The sequence below is a fragment of the Drosophila suzukii genome, chromosome 3, assembly GCF_043229965.1.
Source record: "Drosophila suzukii chromosome 3, CBGP_Dsuzu_IsoJpt1.0, whole genome shotgun sequence".
In the NCBI taxonomy this organism is placed as follows: Eukaryota; Metazoa; Arthropoda; class Insecta; order Diptera; family Drosophilidae; genus Drosophila; species Drosophila suzukii.
In genome coordinates, this window is record NC_092082.1 from 93,208,169 (window position 1) to 93,225,397 (window position 17,229).

The following is a 17,229-nucleotide window of genomic DNA, read 5'->3' on the forward strand; positions in this document are numbered from 1 at the left end:
GAAAATCACTAATAATAAGGCAAATTAAAAGAAAAGGGCACTGGGGAGGGAGATCCGCAAAACCATAATGCAAATCAACTAACTCTCTAAACTAGACAACTAGATCAATAGGTACCCTTTAGCGGTCGGGTATATTTGATGTATATTTGATTTATATAAAGGCAAATTTTTAACATTAGCAACTTAGTCTCTAAAATTATCCATTCGGGGTTTACTTTCACGAAAGCAGGCAAAATTGGTTTCTCGTACAATAAATTCGAGTCGTTGACGCTTCCTCCACGAAAATAAATAATTTTTAAATAAAAATGAAAAGTATAACAAAAATGAAACAACTAAAAATAATATTTCTGTTTTAAGTATTTTTTTGTTCATTTTGTTTTAATTTATAATATCGTTTTAAACATACATGTATAGAGAGTGTGTATAGGGGTGTTGGAGTTACATTCAATGTTATGCTTATTGATTCTGTTGCTTTCTGTTTCGTGGGGCATAATCAACAAATTATAAAATAATAATACACTTTGACCTAGGTCACAAAAAGTAAAAGCAAAACGGATTTAAAAATGTTTTTAAATAAATAACCTTCACATTTGTTTCTTCAATTTAAAATTTAACACTGGGAAAGATTTTTTTCTCGTTAATAACCAATAATGAACATGTTTTTAGTGCTGCTTAATTACCACGTTATTTTCTTTTTTAATCCAATTATAATATTGAGTGGATTCTTAAAAAAAATGGGAGGAACGAATACAGAAAGTAAAACCCAAGTTAATTCGTGTGTTTTGAGTCTGTAAAATCGTGGTGCTAGGAAGTTTTTTAAATTCTTATTCATTGTTTTAGTGGTTAGCAGTCTACGGTTTCAGCTGCGCAAATTACGTTGTTTCTTGTTGGATTAGTTTTGATTCGTTTTTCGTTTTCGTTATTTACGTGTTAGGACGCCGACTAATAGCTACAGTTAAACTTGGATTATAATTTTTTTTCTGGTTTTTGATACACGACAATTTTTTAATTTGGATATTTTTTTTAGTAAATTTCTTTACTTTCTGCATATTTGTTTATTTTTTTGTATTTTTCTTTAAAATGACAATTGTTATCTGTTGATTTAATCGACGCCACTTCGCTGTTTATTACGAAGCGTTGACACAATTCGATACAGTTTTTTTTTTAGCACATGAGCAAAAAATAACAGAGCGTGAGGAACAATTAATAAATAAAACACCTTACATCTTAAACAAAACGGAGCACTTGGTGATATTTGTTTCATTTTCTTCACAAAGTAGCACACAAATTATTTCGTTCTGGGTCCATTTCAATTAAATATATTAAAAGATAGAAATATTTAGCAAGAAATCGAAGATGTAATCGAATATAACTTAATCCAATTAGTAGAAATTTATAATTTGGTTATCAGTATGCTGATGCCATTCCTCGCTTTTTTATTCATTTGATCGTGACTCGTTATTTTCTGTTCGCGCTAAATACTTTTGCTTAATATGTTTTATAATATTAGTAAAGTAGTTTTAGCTCTGTGATCCGGAATCTGAGTTGTGATTCAAAAGTCCAAAAGGGACACTTCTGCATTTTGGGCATGTTGCTCTTGAACAGATTGAGCCTCCTCCAAATCGTGTAGACCGTTTCCATTTTGCTTGATGGCTTCCTCTGCATTAGTCCGACCATTGGTTGTTGGAGTGGTATCAGGTGGAGGTACACCTGGTGCCCTGATTGGTGTGGCTCCCTTTAGGGGTGTAGACTTTCGCGCTTTTAGTACAGCTGGCGATGGTTTATTCGTAATGCTTTCTTTGGGTTTTGGTGTCAGCGGCTTGGAGGCCGCTTTGACTGGCGATGTCTTCGAAGGCGATGTCTTCCTCAGGGTCGCCGCGGTTGTCCCAGAGGAGCTGCTAGGGACCAGCAGTCGTCGAGTAGTGCTTGCGTTGCTAATGGTTGAGCTTGCCGAGTGGTTAAACTTCGGAGCTGGGCGAGCGGTAAAAGTTTTAGTGATCGTTGTGGTTGTAGTAGTTGTGGTGGAGCTGGAACTGGTTGTCTTGCCCAATTGCCCATTGACTGCAGGCTTGGTTGGACTGCGAGCTGAGAGAGAAGTGACATTTGTGCTGGGCACCTTGCGCACAGTGGTGGCGCCGGAAGTGGTGCTGCGCGGCGACAAAGTTTTCGGCTTGGCTGGGGCTGTCGAAGTGACGGCCAGGCGTGGTTTAGTTGAAGCACCGCTGTAAGGAGCTGATCCAGTTCCTGATGCATTTGCAGCTGGTCTACGAGCAGTGGCGGTGACTCCAATTCCTGATCCGGTTCCACTTGTGGCTGGCTTGCGAGCTGTGGTACTGGTCAAAGGGCGAGCTGTAGTCCTGGTTCCGCTTCCAGATCCAGTTCCCAATGCAGTTCCACTTGCAGCCGGCTTATTAGCTGCGGTTTTGGCCCCCAATGTCACCTTGCTCACAGGAGCTGTGGCCGGTCGTGTGGTGCCTGTCTTGGGCACAGGTTTTGCTGAGGATGATGCATTGCTGCTAAGTGGTTTCCGGTTGGTTGCTGTTGGTGGAGCTGCAGTCGAAAGTTTGGTAGCTGTACTTGTAGTTTTGGTTGCAACGGGGGCGGTGCGTGGACGACCAGCGGCCGACTTATTTGCTCCGGCAACAGATGTGGAGCTCGTTGTGGAAGTCTTGACTGCAGAGGCTGCTAACTTAGGTTTAGCAGTGGCCACAGTGGCTCCTGTTTTGGTCGCTGAATTAGATTTAGTTGCAGCGGCAGCAACAGCTGCAGCAACAGTAGCAACAGAAGCTACTTCAGCCAAGGCTACCGCAACTTCATCTTCGTTTTTGGTTTCTGGAACAGTTTCCACTAACGGCTCACTACTCGGGACCACAGCTTCTTCAATCTCAGAAATAATCAGTTCTTTTGGAGCTTCAGACAACAACTCTTCACCAGCTGCAGACAGGGGTTCCTTTATAGAAGCAGATAGTAGTTGCTCCTCGGGAGCAGCATGCTGTTCCTTGATAGAGACAAACTCCTCCATGGTCTTTTCTTCAGAGGCAAGTTCTTCTTTCTCGGCAACGATGTCTGCGTGCAGCGGCTCCTCCTCTGGAGATAAAAACTGTTTTTCTTCAGAAACAAAGTTTCCAATAGCTGGTTGATCCTCTTTTGGGTCCTCCACTTCCTCTGTAGTGTTATTAGCAACCTTATCACATAAATCGAAGTACTTGGAAGGAACACTTGGTATGCCCACGAACTGCTCCTCCACTAGATCCTCCTGCAGCTGAAGTTCTTGAAAGTTGGCGGTCAGTGTCTCTGGTTGATGAAGAGAAAGGTCGTCCTCCGTCTGCTCCACCACCAGGTGTGCGGGCGTAAAAGGCTGGGCAAACGGATTAATACCTTGTTTTGCTGGCGATATTTCGTCATCGAATTGAGCTTCAGAGCCAGGAGCTGCATTAAAGGCAGCATACTCCTCCATCTGAAAGATACAGTATTTATGTGGAGTAAAAAACAACTTAAAGGAGAATAAATAATGTCATGAGCCATGGTTAGTAATGCTAGGCCTAGAAGACACTGCTAGCATTTGTATTAAACTTTTGTGTGAAACAACAAAGAGGTTTTGCAAAAAGTCTAGCATTCTGGGAACACTCAAAACAATATGTAGGGTACACATCTTTATCACCACCAATAATAGTACTTCCCCAACCACTTCTCGGTGTTGTTAAATCAATAAATGCAATAAGCTTCGCATTAAACATATCTTCGTTTGTCTTTGAACAAATAAAATCCAAAATGCAGCAAACGGTTTGTGTTATGAAATATGTTACTTAATGCTTCATTTCATAAAAATATCTGGCATTTCCAGCTACCAAGAATTTTCAGGCTTTGGATAACGGGCAACGACAATAAATCACACTTGGCACTGCACAAATTTCTGGCTGTCCCCAAAATTTAAGAGACCACACCGAATAACGCGTTTTCATTTTACATAATAATATTAATATAATACTAATAATAATCAAAATAATAATAATGAATTATAAATGACAAATTCTATTTGAACTACGTAACTTTGAGTACGAATGTCTAGTTGTGATACCCAAGCTTCCCCAAGTAAAAAACATTCTCCCATTCATGTCTTCTGCATTAAGTTGATATGAATTTTCAAGTAAGATGCCATTCTTGAGGGCTGACATGTATTACCAATACTAATAAAATATTATAATGACATCAACGTACCAAGCGAAAGCTTAACTTGTGAAAGTGAGAAAGCGGTAGGCAGCAAAACAAAGTAAAGTACTTGATTATTTAAATCAATAAACAATAATATGTGGTGACGCATAAAACATATACCTGTCTAAGATATATGATAGAAGAGGCTTAAAGAAGGCTGTGTATAAATAAGAATTTTCGATGTTTTTGATCAGGGGGATGATCCTTTCTTATTTACCTGGGTCAAAATAAGAAAGTTTGAACGACAAAACAAGATGTAACCTATATTTTTATAAGTCTCGGCATGCATGGAATGGCTTCAATAGTTTTCATGAGATATGAATTTTCAAGCATAGCGAAAAAACCTACGAACAGTAACAAAACCAAAGACGAATTTAAGGAAAGGAAAAATGAAGCGGATGGAAAAGGTTTCAGTGCCTAAGTGTAGAGACATGGCGATAGTTTTGGAATCTACCACCAAAGAAGGAAAAGACGGGACGGTATGGTGAGTGTAGCATTAAAATTTTTTCCGGCACTTTTCTCTATCACGCAAAGACTATCTCTCAGCACCGAAAGCAGTGCGCCCAGGAAATCTTAAATGTCATTGACCAGTAAATGCCACCAGCAGGGGCCACTTGCCATCGGTCGGTGCCCGTCCCCAGCTCCACTCTCCCAGTTTCCCTTACGACTTCCCAATTCCTTGTTGCTAGTTGCTCACTTTTAGCCCACTCGCTCAATTGCTGGCCGGCTGACTTTCTTTTACTACACATAGAAAAAAGTTTGTTTAATTCGGAATGACTGTTATATTAAAAAACTGCTGATGGTACAAACAACTTAAACTTCCACAGTATAATTTCAGGTTGCTCCAATAGATTTGTACCAATAAACAGCGCATTTTTTCGTAATCAAGTCAAAGTAGATGTTCTATCAAAATATTAAAAACTGAAAAAATGCTCCGAAAACTTCGAACAAAACATGAAACAATTGTTAGAAGTCTTAGCTGTGTTTTCCCTAGTGTAGTCCCCACTCGGTACTCTCGGCTTGGACTGTTGCTCAAGCGTAATGGGGTTAAAAGTGAGCTGAAGCGAATAAGATCAAAAAGCATAAAACAAAAACTGGGCTTAGGTAGATAAGAGCTCTCATGGCTTAGTTCAAACTTTAGTTACTGACCATGACTCATAGCCAAATTTCAAGATTACTAATTACTAAAAGTGAGGTAATATACTTTTTAAAATATCGAATAGGCGACCAGTAAGCCTCCCCCGAGTCCTATCAATGTTGGTCGAACTTTAATAGCAGCGATTATTGTTCAGAATTTTATCAGCTCCAAAACTTAAGTTGGCAGCTTATGGTAAATTGAATTTATTGATTGGCTTTTATGCTGTTCTTGTTGTTCTCGCAAACAATATATTTAACAAAGACTAGCGAATCCACATTCGCAAAAGTGTATTTATTATGGCCGAAAACCCGGTGAAAAAAGAGTTACAGTGAGTCACTCGTAGGTGCTTGCACTAGTGTTTGAAGGAGGGGTGTGTGTTTGCCAAAAAGCCGCAAAGAGAACGCAGCGATGACATCAACAATTTGAAATTGGAATCAAAAATACATGCCAAGTTTTAGGTTTGATAGTGGCGGTAAATACACAGCAAATAAAGAAATGGCACGAAAGTTGACGTAAACTTGAGAGAGTGCAAATAGTAGAGTGATGTAGGCAAAGCGGAAAGAGAGCAACAATCACACATGATTTGTATACATAAACAAAAATATCAAGTTCAACAGATGGTGTATATTTGAATGACGAGGTTTTAATGAAATCACAATCTCTCCCAAACATGGAAGAAAACGCACAAAGCAGCAAAGAACAGTCGGATTCAAGTCAATAACTTAAGCTCTAAACTTCGATATATATTTACGATAAATAGACCCTTCAAGTATTAACACTTTATAATAATGATTAATAAAACTAAATTAAATAAAAATAAGGTTCTTGTTGAAGTTACTGCCCGAAAGGTTCGATACTTTAACTCTCTGTCGCCACTCGTTATAAGAATTTCATATTCGACATGGCTCGCTAAAAGTTCCAAAAGGGGATTGGGTAAGTCGGGTTAGGAAAAGCAGATAGCCACAGTGCCCAAAAACGGAACGCAATTGACAACCTCTAATTGTTTTTGGCGAAAGACCCGCTCACAAATACGCACACAACATAATAAATTACAATCCATATGGTAAACATTACAGTAAGATCAATGAAACAGTCTAGGGTCATTTATTATACCTGGGAATTTAAATTATAATTATGATTGTGGGAGATAAACAATGTTTTGTTATTTTAATGCATTTTGAAAAAGTTAAGAATTTTTTTAGTCTTTTGATGTTTTAAGTTAAACAATTTCAAATGCAGTGCATAGTACAGAGAATTTTTTTTACGTTCAAGAATGTTTTAAATTGAATATGTTTTTAATTTTTTATTTTTTTAAATGTATAAATTTTGAAATAACATTGTTTTAGGGCTTTGTTGGCGCTTATTGACTTTATCGTCGTGCAGTGCTTTATTTTGTCCTTTTTCTGAAAACTATTCCTTTTAAACTGGGAAGAATATTAATTCAGGAGTAAAAGTACAGTGCAGGGCACAAAAATTTAATTACATTGCCCATATAGCGAGAAAGACGGTTCGCATTTTTATGTCTATGCGGATGTGGTGACGAGCGTTTCTTGTGGCTTTGTAATTTCTATTTTTAAAATAGCGAAAATATTTGTCAAATCGGAAAGAAAATGAAGAGGCACAGTACACACATATTGTGAGTCAGTCAATCGAGCCGTCTTTACTTAAAGTGATATCATATTTAATGCAAGGGAAAAAATTTGACATTAAGGTTTATGGGAGAGTGGGTATAGTTAAGGATCATGGATTTAGAGAGTGACCCTGCAGCTTAAACGGATCTTTAAAAGAGACCTATTTTTAGACCCGTTTCTCGTAGAGCAAGAGGGTATACTATATTAGTCAGGAAGTATGTAACAGGTAGAAGGTCCCGTATCCGACCCTTTAAAGTATATATATATATATATCTTGATGAGGATCACTAGCCTAGTCGATCTAGCCATGTCCGTCCGGCCGTCTAAAAAAGCTAGAAAGCTGGCATTCGGCATGTAGATTCCTTTGCTTCTTTCGCAGCGCAAATTTATTTCAGCAGGGTGCACGCCCACTCCAACGCCAACCAGGGCACATAACGCAAAAAACGGTTTAGCGCCTACATTTGTGAAGTTTTTGAAAAAAAAGTAAACGGGATTTTGCTTAAATCGGACCATTCATTAAAAAGTTACAAGCAAATAAAGTGTGCAATATAGAGAATTTATTACACTTTTAAAAAACTGTTACCTTTGGGACAAGGATGTTTAAAGTATGAGGTCCAGTAACATTTAACTAAAGTTTGTATGACAAAAACGGTAAAATAAATTAGTAAATTTGCGCAAAAACAAAATTTGAATTCAACATTATTTTATTAAATCCCCTTTCTCAAGTTTTGCTGTGTTATTGCAGCGGCACTTATAATGAACCAACGAATTTAAAATTGTTTGGCAAGCAGCAAGAGAGGCAAGGTGTAGCACATGCAACCGCAACGGAACACGCAATATGATGTCGGAGTACAAACTTAGATGCACTGGAACGAATTGGATGTGACTATCGTTTAAAATAAAAATTGTCTGGATGCCATAATAGCAAAGCGACAAATTTGGTTGCATATTTTTATATATGTATAAGCGTGGCTACCGTCCGTCCATTGGCCTCATAAATATAATTTCGACAGTTAGAGATACTTGTTGGAACACCAACTCAGCTCTGGACAGCGCATACTGATAGTCAATAAATTATAGTAGCGGTTGCAAAAAAAAAATATAAAAACAGCTGAACAAAGAAAAAGTTTAATGAAAACGGAAAAAATACTAGACACAGCGCAAATTGTGTAGGAAAACCGGCAAGAGCCGTGGCAACTTTTTCGCAAGCCAGACAAAAAAAAAAACAAATCAGGACAGAAGCAAAGTAAAGAAGGGGTCTGGTAAAAGGGGACAGACGATACACAGCAGTACCCAAAAAATGTTGCGAAACCACGCTGCACATAATAATGAGTATACGCCTTCATGAGAGAGATGAAGTTTAGCTGAAAGCGGTGTGAAAAATACTGAACGAACAACAATGGCTTGAAACCTAGTGAAACGACAGAACTCTAGTATGTTTTACCAACTTTAATACCATAACGCTGGTTTTCTACTTGCAACAATATAATTTCGAACCAAATTCAGCGCTAAGCAAGATATATGGCACCCAATCGAAATAAATAAGTGGATTCTTTAGCAAAAGCCTTTTCTGCCAGCTTATAACTTGCAGCTGGAAAATCGAAGCAGTTCAATTGACGGTTGATAATCAATAACTGCATCATTACATTTTTTAACTGCTTTATAAATAAATTTTCTATATGCTGATTCCCGATTTTTATGATAGTGTGAAAAGTTTTATACAAATCGATTTCTCATTTAGCCAAAAATTGTTCATAGTCGATGTTGATAGTCGATGGCAACGTAAGGTAACTACTTATTAACTAATGGTCCGATTTGAACAATTTTCAGTTTTCCGGTAGCTATTGACAAGCGAAACAAAATATTTCAAATCTTAATCCTTAAAAATGTGGGAGCCAGGAATCTCGAGAACATGCATGCTTAATCCCAACTTTTATAGTTTTCGAGATCACAGCATTCGATTGGACAGATAGACTTGGCTAGAACGACTCGGCTAGTGATCCTGATAAATAATATATGAACTTCCTTGTACCTGTTGCAGGCATTCTGGAGAATTTAGTATACCCTTTTACTCTACGAGTAACGGGTATAAAAAGCAATGTGGTAAACCCGCCGACAAGAAACCGATTTAACATCACAATTTCCATGGGTATTCTTTGATTTTCTATTTCTTCTTTTCTTAACATTTTTTTTTGTGAAAGTACACGAGTGCAAAAATGAACCAAAAGATACAATTACAATAATATGGAGGCAAAGAGAGATACATATATATAGAAGGCAACCGCACTGCAGTCGGATAAACACATTAGAACGGAGCCGCAGCCATGAAATTGACTGGCTTTCTTGGTCAACTCGGACCTAAAGTCCGATCATAAACCGAAACACTCTAAAGCAAAGGCCCCTATTAACAATAAAAACGGTAAGCTGGAAGATGAATGAAAAAGAGGGAAACAGAAAATAGGAGTCAAACTAGCAAATTCATAATAAAGCAAAACGTGAAACACAAGAACGAACAGCAAGCAGGCAGCTACATTTCGCACAGGCCAAAAAATTGTTAATGGTGCAAATGGTAGTAAAACACCTGGCTAAGTTTGTTGGCCAGTACACGAACATTGGTTTGGCAGTTGGAAAAAGAAGCGGCAAATAGCCCGTAGCAAAACGGACAAGAGCAACGCTCTCTTGCCAGTTCTTATTTTATGAGTTTGTTACATTGGCCCCGAGCTCTAGACAAAATTCAAGGCGAGGCATGAAGCCTTGTGGCTAATAACCACTGCTTCTTGCCTTCAAAAGACTCAGAGGTTGAAATTGGAGGAAAAATGCTATTATCTTTGGACAATATTCCCAAGCTTACCAATTGGCGTCCTGACCTGGACAAGACAGTTCACATCTCAGATGTTTTAGTATCATTTATTTACTCAGCACAGTAACATAAAGCTTAAGAAACTGTAGCATTACAACACCAATCTTGCAGAAAGCATTCAAGGGAGAAAGCTGGCTAAGCTGTTTCATTGGCTTGTTTCTGGCTTGTCCTTCAATTAACAGCACTTTTTCTGCGCTTTTTAGTAGGCTGTCGGTGAACACTCCGGAGCCATGAGTTCGTGCCAAAAAACCCACTACTTCTACTTCCTCCAGCAACGATAAAACTCTATTTATATGCCAGGAGATGAGACGACATATGCCATCAACTGTCGTACCCCGCAATACGGCCCTCCCGACTTCCAGCATCCAATTCAGAACTCAGCTACCCAAGCGCTGCAGGGGCCAAACTGCATCCACAGAACATGTAGCGACATCTTGTCTCCCGCTTTTTTTGAATAATTATTTTGTGTACGTGAATTTCTGAGTGTGGTGTACGAAAAGCTATTGAACTTGGCACTTGGCGGAGGATTTTTGCATTTTATAAATACACGCTGACCAAGCGGCAAGAGGATGGGGAATTCAACCGAGCGATGTAAGTGCATTCGTACAGCTAGAATCAATAAAATACTACCACTAAATTTTAACATATAACAGCACTTGCAAATATTTGAAACATTGTTGGCATTTTGAACAGATGCATACTGGCGACTTTTTAATATAGACTTTAAATAAATTTGCCAGATATCGATTCAATGAAAGTAACGTTGCTATTTCTATATTTTTTACCGCGATTGTCTATAGCTTATGTATTTGAGAAGTAATGTAAATTTAGATAGAGCACTCATAGCAAGTCCACATGAGATAATATATCTGCAAGAACCCCTACTCATGATGATGCTGGAAGCATTTTCTTTTGAACTCGAAATGTGAAACGCTACAATTAATCGTAAAGTCTTCTCTGTCTGCCTGAGTTGGCCTACCCTGTATTGTGCTGCTCTTTCTCCGTTTGGGCCTCATTCTGGCCAGGTTGCATGGCCAAGCGGGTTTCAAGTGCTCCCCAGCCAGCGTTTTTTGCAAATCAACTCCACTTCAAGTCAACCCACACATAGCAAAATTTGCAGCAGCGCCACAGCAACAGTCATATTGCAGCACAATTTTTGCATCGGCCTGCAATTGTACCGCTTTTTTGAACCTCCATCGGCTTTTCAGAAAAACCGTAAAATTGAACACGGTTTTTACACATATACAAACAGAATTACACAAACGAAAACGTTCACAAAAACGTCCAAAATGATAATATTTCCGGAATTTAAAACGCATCTTAATTACTATACCGATTTCTTAAATTTCAAATAAAGATTAAAATATATATTCCTTAAAATAAAAAAATTAAAAAACACTACTAACAAAACTAAATTACTCCTAATTACTCCTAAAACTAAATTACTTCATTTAAAGTTTTATCTAGTGAAAAGAAAAGAGTAGAGTTTAATTGAGTTAACAATCTTAATCGGTTTTCAAATCTAATAATGGCGTAAGCGGGATTAAAAGTTTAAAAAACTGGAGTCACTGTTCTCTGTTCGATATGATATGCTTCGGATGCATTTAGTAGTACCTTATTTATCAATTACCAGTTTTTTGTCTTCGCATTAATTCATTTGTACAAAAAACTACCATTTCAGATGGTGAGCTCATTTGACCCTAAAAAAGTCCAACCTAATGTACATACATACATATGTATGCATGCGTGTATATTTTCAGGAGGTCGCTTAGTCACACACCCGAATCGCGGTTTTAAATTAAAATTTAGCTCAATTACAGGCATTAACAGAAACAAACCAAAAAAACAATAAACAAAAGTATGTGTTAACAGAGGCGGATCTACACCACCCTTAAATCCTTACATCACCCTTAAATAAATGTGATTTCCATAACAAAAATATGTAATTAATTTAACATGTAAAACAACTTCCATCTCAAATTCGAAAAAATACCCCATAAAGTGTTGCTCTACATCCGCCCCTGTATGTTCGTATGAATGTACAATGTACATTTGTCTATGGCCTGACCAGTTTAGCATTCCATCCCATCTAACACAATAATAATGGAAATTCATGTATGTATGTAAATTGTATAATTTGTAATTAAGCCAAAAAGGTTTCAGCAAATGTCATGCGAATTGTGTGAATTGCTGCTCTGGCGAAAGTTTTTCCAACAGTATAAACCGTACTTGTAGTTGTAATTCTATTCACTTTCTTATTTCAGATTTCTCATCCAGTTTTTCTTTGGGAATCACAACACGAAGACAAAAGCTGACTTATTATTTTTACGCGTTAACAAATTTGCGCATTTGTCATGTTTTTCTTTAATGTTTTGAGTCGCTTGATTAGAGGCAAGGTGCCTTTGATAAGGTCTGATTTTAAAATTAGCGTCGAGTGATTGATGAAATAGAAGACAAAGTGCAATAGGTGTTAGAATGAGATTGAATAAGAAGCTTTTATAGCTGCATTTGTGAAATACTTATAAATTGTTATGGTGTAAGTAATGATAACTTTGTATTTGTTAACTTTGTTTAAGAATAAATTATATTACCAAGCATTGTGTGTACATTATGAGGACGGAAACGCTTCCTCCTACCTGTTACATGCATACTTTCCGCCCTTACATACTTTCATCAAAGCAGTTAGCGAAGAAAAAAATCATTTAAGTTGCAGAGACATGCAAGCAGAAATCTATGACCCAATTAAAGATACCAAAGTCATCTCTATTTTTTTGCACCCCCATCTTTTCCTAACTAACTACGAATGTATGTATCTCTGCTCGTATGTGCAGCTGTTATTTTTGTTCTAATTATGAAAGCGTGTCTGTATGAGTGCGAGTGTGTGCATTGGAGCTGGAACTTGCAACGGAGCGAGAAGATTGCCAACTCTTGCAGCAGTTGGCAACGCCATTTACTTGCGCTGTTGTTGTTGCTGGTCGTGCAGATTGCAGACGAAAAGAAGAAGAGAGAGAGAGCTGTAGAGAGCCAAGTTCCATTAGAATGCATTGACCGCAGCTCACCAAATCGCAAAACAAACGGAAATCACAAACCAACATTTTTGTACTTTCAAAAATTACTTTTTCATTAATTTAAATTTAAACAGGATCGGCCCTTGTTTAACTACCCCTTTGGCGCTGACCCTTAATATTTTAAATAAAGTCGCCAAAGAAAGTCCCCCACCCAAAGCCGGGTCTTGGCAAGGAAAGCACTCGCGTGTCCTGTTGGGTGTGAAAGTTGAGTGGTAGTCGACTCGCAGCAAAACACAACCCCACCCAAATACACAAATACAGCGAACAAAGGGAGAGCATAGGAGAGCACAAATTTCGACGGCGACGCGTGAGCGAGCCAAGGAACACACCCCAGGATAAAAATGCAATATAGGGAGTACACTCAGAAGAGTAAAAATAATAAATATAAATATAAATAGTTTTGAGAAACCATATGAATATTCTCTTGACTTACAATAAGTAGTGTTCATCGTTTTTTTAAATTTCTTCATTGTTGGCAAACAGCTCTTTCGACTTATAGACCCTGAACTGCACATTAGGAAAGCTTTTATGTTGTTTCTGTAAAATGAAACACAATTTTGGGACCCACGATTATCAATTTTAGGTTTCTATTGAAACCCAAAAAAGATACAATTTTGAATTCCTATAAAAAGTCGGCTAACCCTCAACTAAACCCACAGGACAACTGAAAGGATTCGAAAGGAGAAAACCATCATAGAGGGAAATGGGAGATTGGGTCGGGGTAGCAGCACATGCACAGGCCAGGGGCAGAGACAAAGGAGTATACCAACAAATTTAATGATTATTTTACGCCGGTATCCAGGTGAAAGGCGGGACAGCCCGAAGCTGGCAGAGGGTAATGCAAGTTAAAGCAACGGAAGCAAGGCAAAATAAATAAAACGGGCGCAGCACTCGAAGTTAGAGATGACGAGTGCCTAATGATTACTTTTAGCAATTTTTTAATTCCCTTCCCTTCAAATTAAGCTTACCTGGGAAGGAGCTCCGACTGAAAAAGGCTCAAAGAGATGGGATTCTTGATCAATTTTGCTCTCCTCAACCAGCTCCGTGGTGTCGTCAACCAGCTCTGTGGTGTCCTCAACCAGCTCCGTGGTGTCGTCAACCAGCTCTGTGGTGTCCTCAACCAGCTCCTTGGTGTCCTCAACCAAATGCTTCTCTTCAGTAGAAGAATGAGGCGAAGGTGTGATGTCCACAATGTCAGCTTGCTGAGACTCCAGCTCTAATTTCGCCACAGGTGAGTCAGATTCTGGGCTAAACTGCGGTGCACTGGTGTCCAGCAGCAAACTCTGGTCGGCAAAAATATCGGAGCTCTTTGCGGGAAGCTCCTCCTGGTCTTGGGACTCGTCCTTCTGCGCATCTTGGGACGAATGCTCCAAGTAAAAGGAAGCCTGCATTAGATCCTGCTTAGCGTTATTAAACAAAGGTGGCTGATACTGATCGTGTTGAAACTCCTGCTGGAACTGGAGCTCCTCAGTTGAAGGCGACTGCGAGACATGCTCTTTCTCCTCGACATGGAGCAGTTCCTTTTCGTCACCCGTCTGGGTGGGCAGAGGTTGCACGGAGTTTAGGATGTCTTCAATGGAGGCATTGTGATCGGCATAAATCGATTGCTTCATGATATCGGCGTCGGCTGGCAGCTGATCAAGATCCATATCGACACTGGTCTCCGGGCCGTGACCCAGCACATCCGTTATAGCAGCTGGCTCAGCGGCTCCCACACCGTTCAGCAACTGCATTTCCAGATTTCCTTCGCCGAAAAGGTCCGATTCCTGCTCCAGTTCGTGGGGTCGCTTATCAGCCTCAATGTCGAACTCCCGTTCATCGGGTACTGCAATGGCATCCATGTTCTCCCTGGCGGATCCCTTGCGCGGACTCTCCGCCACCAAATCGTCCAAAGGACCGCCCGGCAGCAGCTGGCGCGGATTCAGGCCAAGTAGTGGCTCCTCCACAGCGGGAAGGGGAGAGGATGGCTGGGAGCCATAGCTAGGCACAAAGGCAACAGCATTGGGGTTCAGCTGGGAGTGGTTTTCCTCCAGATCATCGACATAATCACAGTTCTCCTTATTGTCGAAGCCCGCTAGCAATTCTTGGACAACTGGCTTGGCCGCCAGCTCCTCTTGATCTAAGGGCGTGGGATTATTCTCGCTGAGACTGCTGGTTCCATAGGTAGTGGCCACAGAGCTGGGCTCGTCCTCGTCCTCCTGCTGGAGATCCGAGGATTGCAACTGCTGCTGTTGATGCTGCTCCGCCAACAGTTCAGCCTCCTGGGTTTGCTGCTGATCCTGGGCCACCACCTCGTCTGTGGAAGTGGTCGTGTTGGAATTCGTGGACAAGTCACCATCGTTCTTGATCACTTCCACATCCTGCTCCTCGTAGACCAGACTCAGACCAGGGGCACCGCCGTTTCCTACCACTAGATCCTCAGAGTGCCCGACGGTGCCAAATCCGTTGCCAGTTTCCGATGCCAGTGGAAGCTGCTGCTGCTGTTGGAGCTTCTCACTTTGCTGCACCTCGTGTATGTACTTCCACTCCTCGTCCTCCTCCCCGTCGTTATTCTCTTGATCAGGATCCGACTTGGAGGACGCGATGCCAGGGGCGGCGGAGAGCTCGTCCACGACGGCGTCGGCCAGATGAAGATGATGCTCGGCGCCGCCACCGGTAATCTGCAAGCCCTCGCTAAGGCGGTTCTGCAAGTAGTTGTCGAACTGAGCGTTGTCCTCGTGGTGCTCCATCCTCTGCGATTTAGGATAATCGATTCGCCCAACAGAAGAGTTATTCGAGTGAGATGATTCAGATGATTCAGCTTCTCGTGATTCACGCCAATGCGTTTTATTTCTCGGTTCCCCGCTTTTCGGCGTTGCTTTTCTTTTTCTTGCAGATTCTCTCCTCGCACTCACACACACACACCCGCTCTCGCAGCGAAAGAGCGACGCAGGCAGGAACAGCCGAGAGCACGAATTGGTTGCTTGTCCTTCCTTCCACTTCCTTCGCCCAGCACTCCGTGTTCCAACTTTTTGTGGTTTTTTATGGTCGGTTAGCCTTTTTTCTTCTCAGTCTCCCACGCACAGTACACTTTCCGAGCCTTTGCTTAGTTTCGGTGCAGATTGCAGTTACTTTTGAACTTTTGAAAAGTTGGCCGACCGCGAGCGAAAAAACAACAACCACCCAGACGAAAATTGAGAATCAGTTTGATTTGGAAACCAGAATCGGTTTAAAGGGGAAACATCGATAATAAATCGATAAGTAAATCGATGTTTTTCGGCGTGAGCGGCGTGTCGGCAACGCAAGTGTGAGCAACGTAAGGGCCACGTAAGGGTCAGTGAGAAAGGGAGATAGCCTCAGCGTAAGTGTCAGTGAAAGAGGGAGATGCAAGATGCGAATGTCAACGAAGAAAGAGAATCAGTCTGATTGGAAACCCAGAATCGGTTTAAAGGGGAAACATCGATAGGTAAATCGATGTTTTTCGGCGTGAGCGGCGTGTCGGCAACGTAAGTGTGAGACGTAAGACGTAAGAGCCACGTAAGTGTCAGTGAAAAAGGGAGATGCAAGATGCAAAACGTAAGACGAAAAAAGAGAATCAGTCTGGTTGGAAAATGAGAATCAGTTTAAAGGGGAAACATCGAAGAAGCATCGATAAGTAAATCGATGTTGTTTGGTGTGAGCTGCGTGTCGGCAACGCAAGTGTGAGCAACCGTAAGAGCCGTAAACCGTAAGTGCTAGTAAATGAGGGAGACAAAATATTACGAACCCAAACGAAGAAATGGAATCAGTCAGACGGTGATACGGATGTGAAAAAGTATAACAATATCAATACACCGATATTTTGGATTAAAAATTTATATATATGAGAAAACCGCCACTGAAATTACAAACGCTAGTGCTAGGAGGGTGTCTCGGCTATCGCTGCCAACATTTTGTGCGACCGTACAGTCGGTACCTTGCTGTTTGCCACCCCTGGTTCGCAGGTAGGATTTCTAAGAACAGGCAGCGCGGTCACTCTGGTTTGAGCTTGCGCTCTCGGAGAGCAGAGAGAGCATCTTGCATCTCCCTCTTTTACTGACTTACGCTGATGCTATCTCCCTTTTTTACTGGCTTACGGTGGCTTACTTTGCCGACACTTACGTTGTGTTTGTAAACATCAACCCCACCTCCCCTTCCCTGTAACTGAATATTAAAATATGAAATAAATCATCCGCCACCGAAACAAAAAATCATCATAACGAAACCCCTTCTTTCGTTATGAAATGGTCACCAAAAACGTTGGTCGATGAACCTTCCCATTCTGTTTACACGTTACAAGGTGCGGCACAAAAAATAAGTTAT

General features: G+C 40.4%; 1 protein-coding gene across 1 annotated transcript; it reads right to left on the reverse strand.

Annotated features, from left to right (window-relative positions):
- Positions 1 to 344: 344 nt before the first annotated feature.
- Positions 345 to 16,101, reverse strand: Map205 (Microtubule-associated protein 205). The gene is made up of 2 exons (XM_036818003.3): positions 13,878 to 16,101; positions 345 to 3,457 (listed from the first exon to the last, which is right to left on the reverse strand). The coding sequence occupies exons 1-2, from the start codon at positions 15,636 to 15,638 to the stop codon at positions 1,553 to 1,555; spliced, it is 3,666 nt and encodes a 1,221-aa protein (XP_036673898.3). The 5' UTR covers positions 15,639 to 16,101; the 3' UTR covers positions 345 to 1,552.
- Positions 16,102 to 17,229: the final 1,128 nt, after the last annotated feature.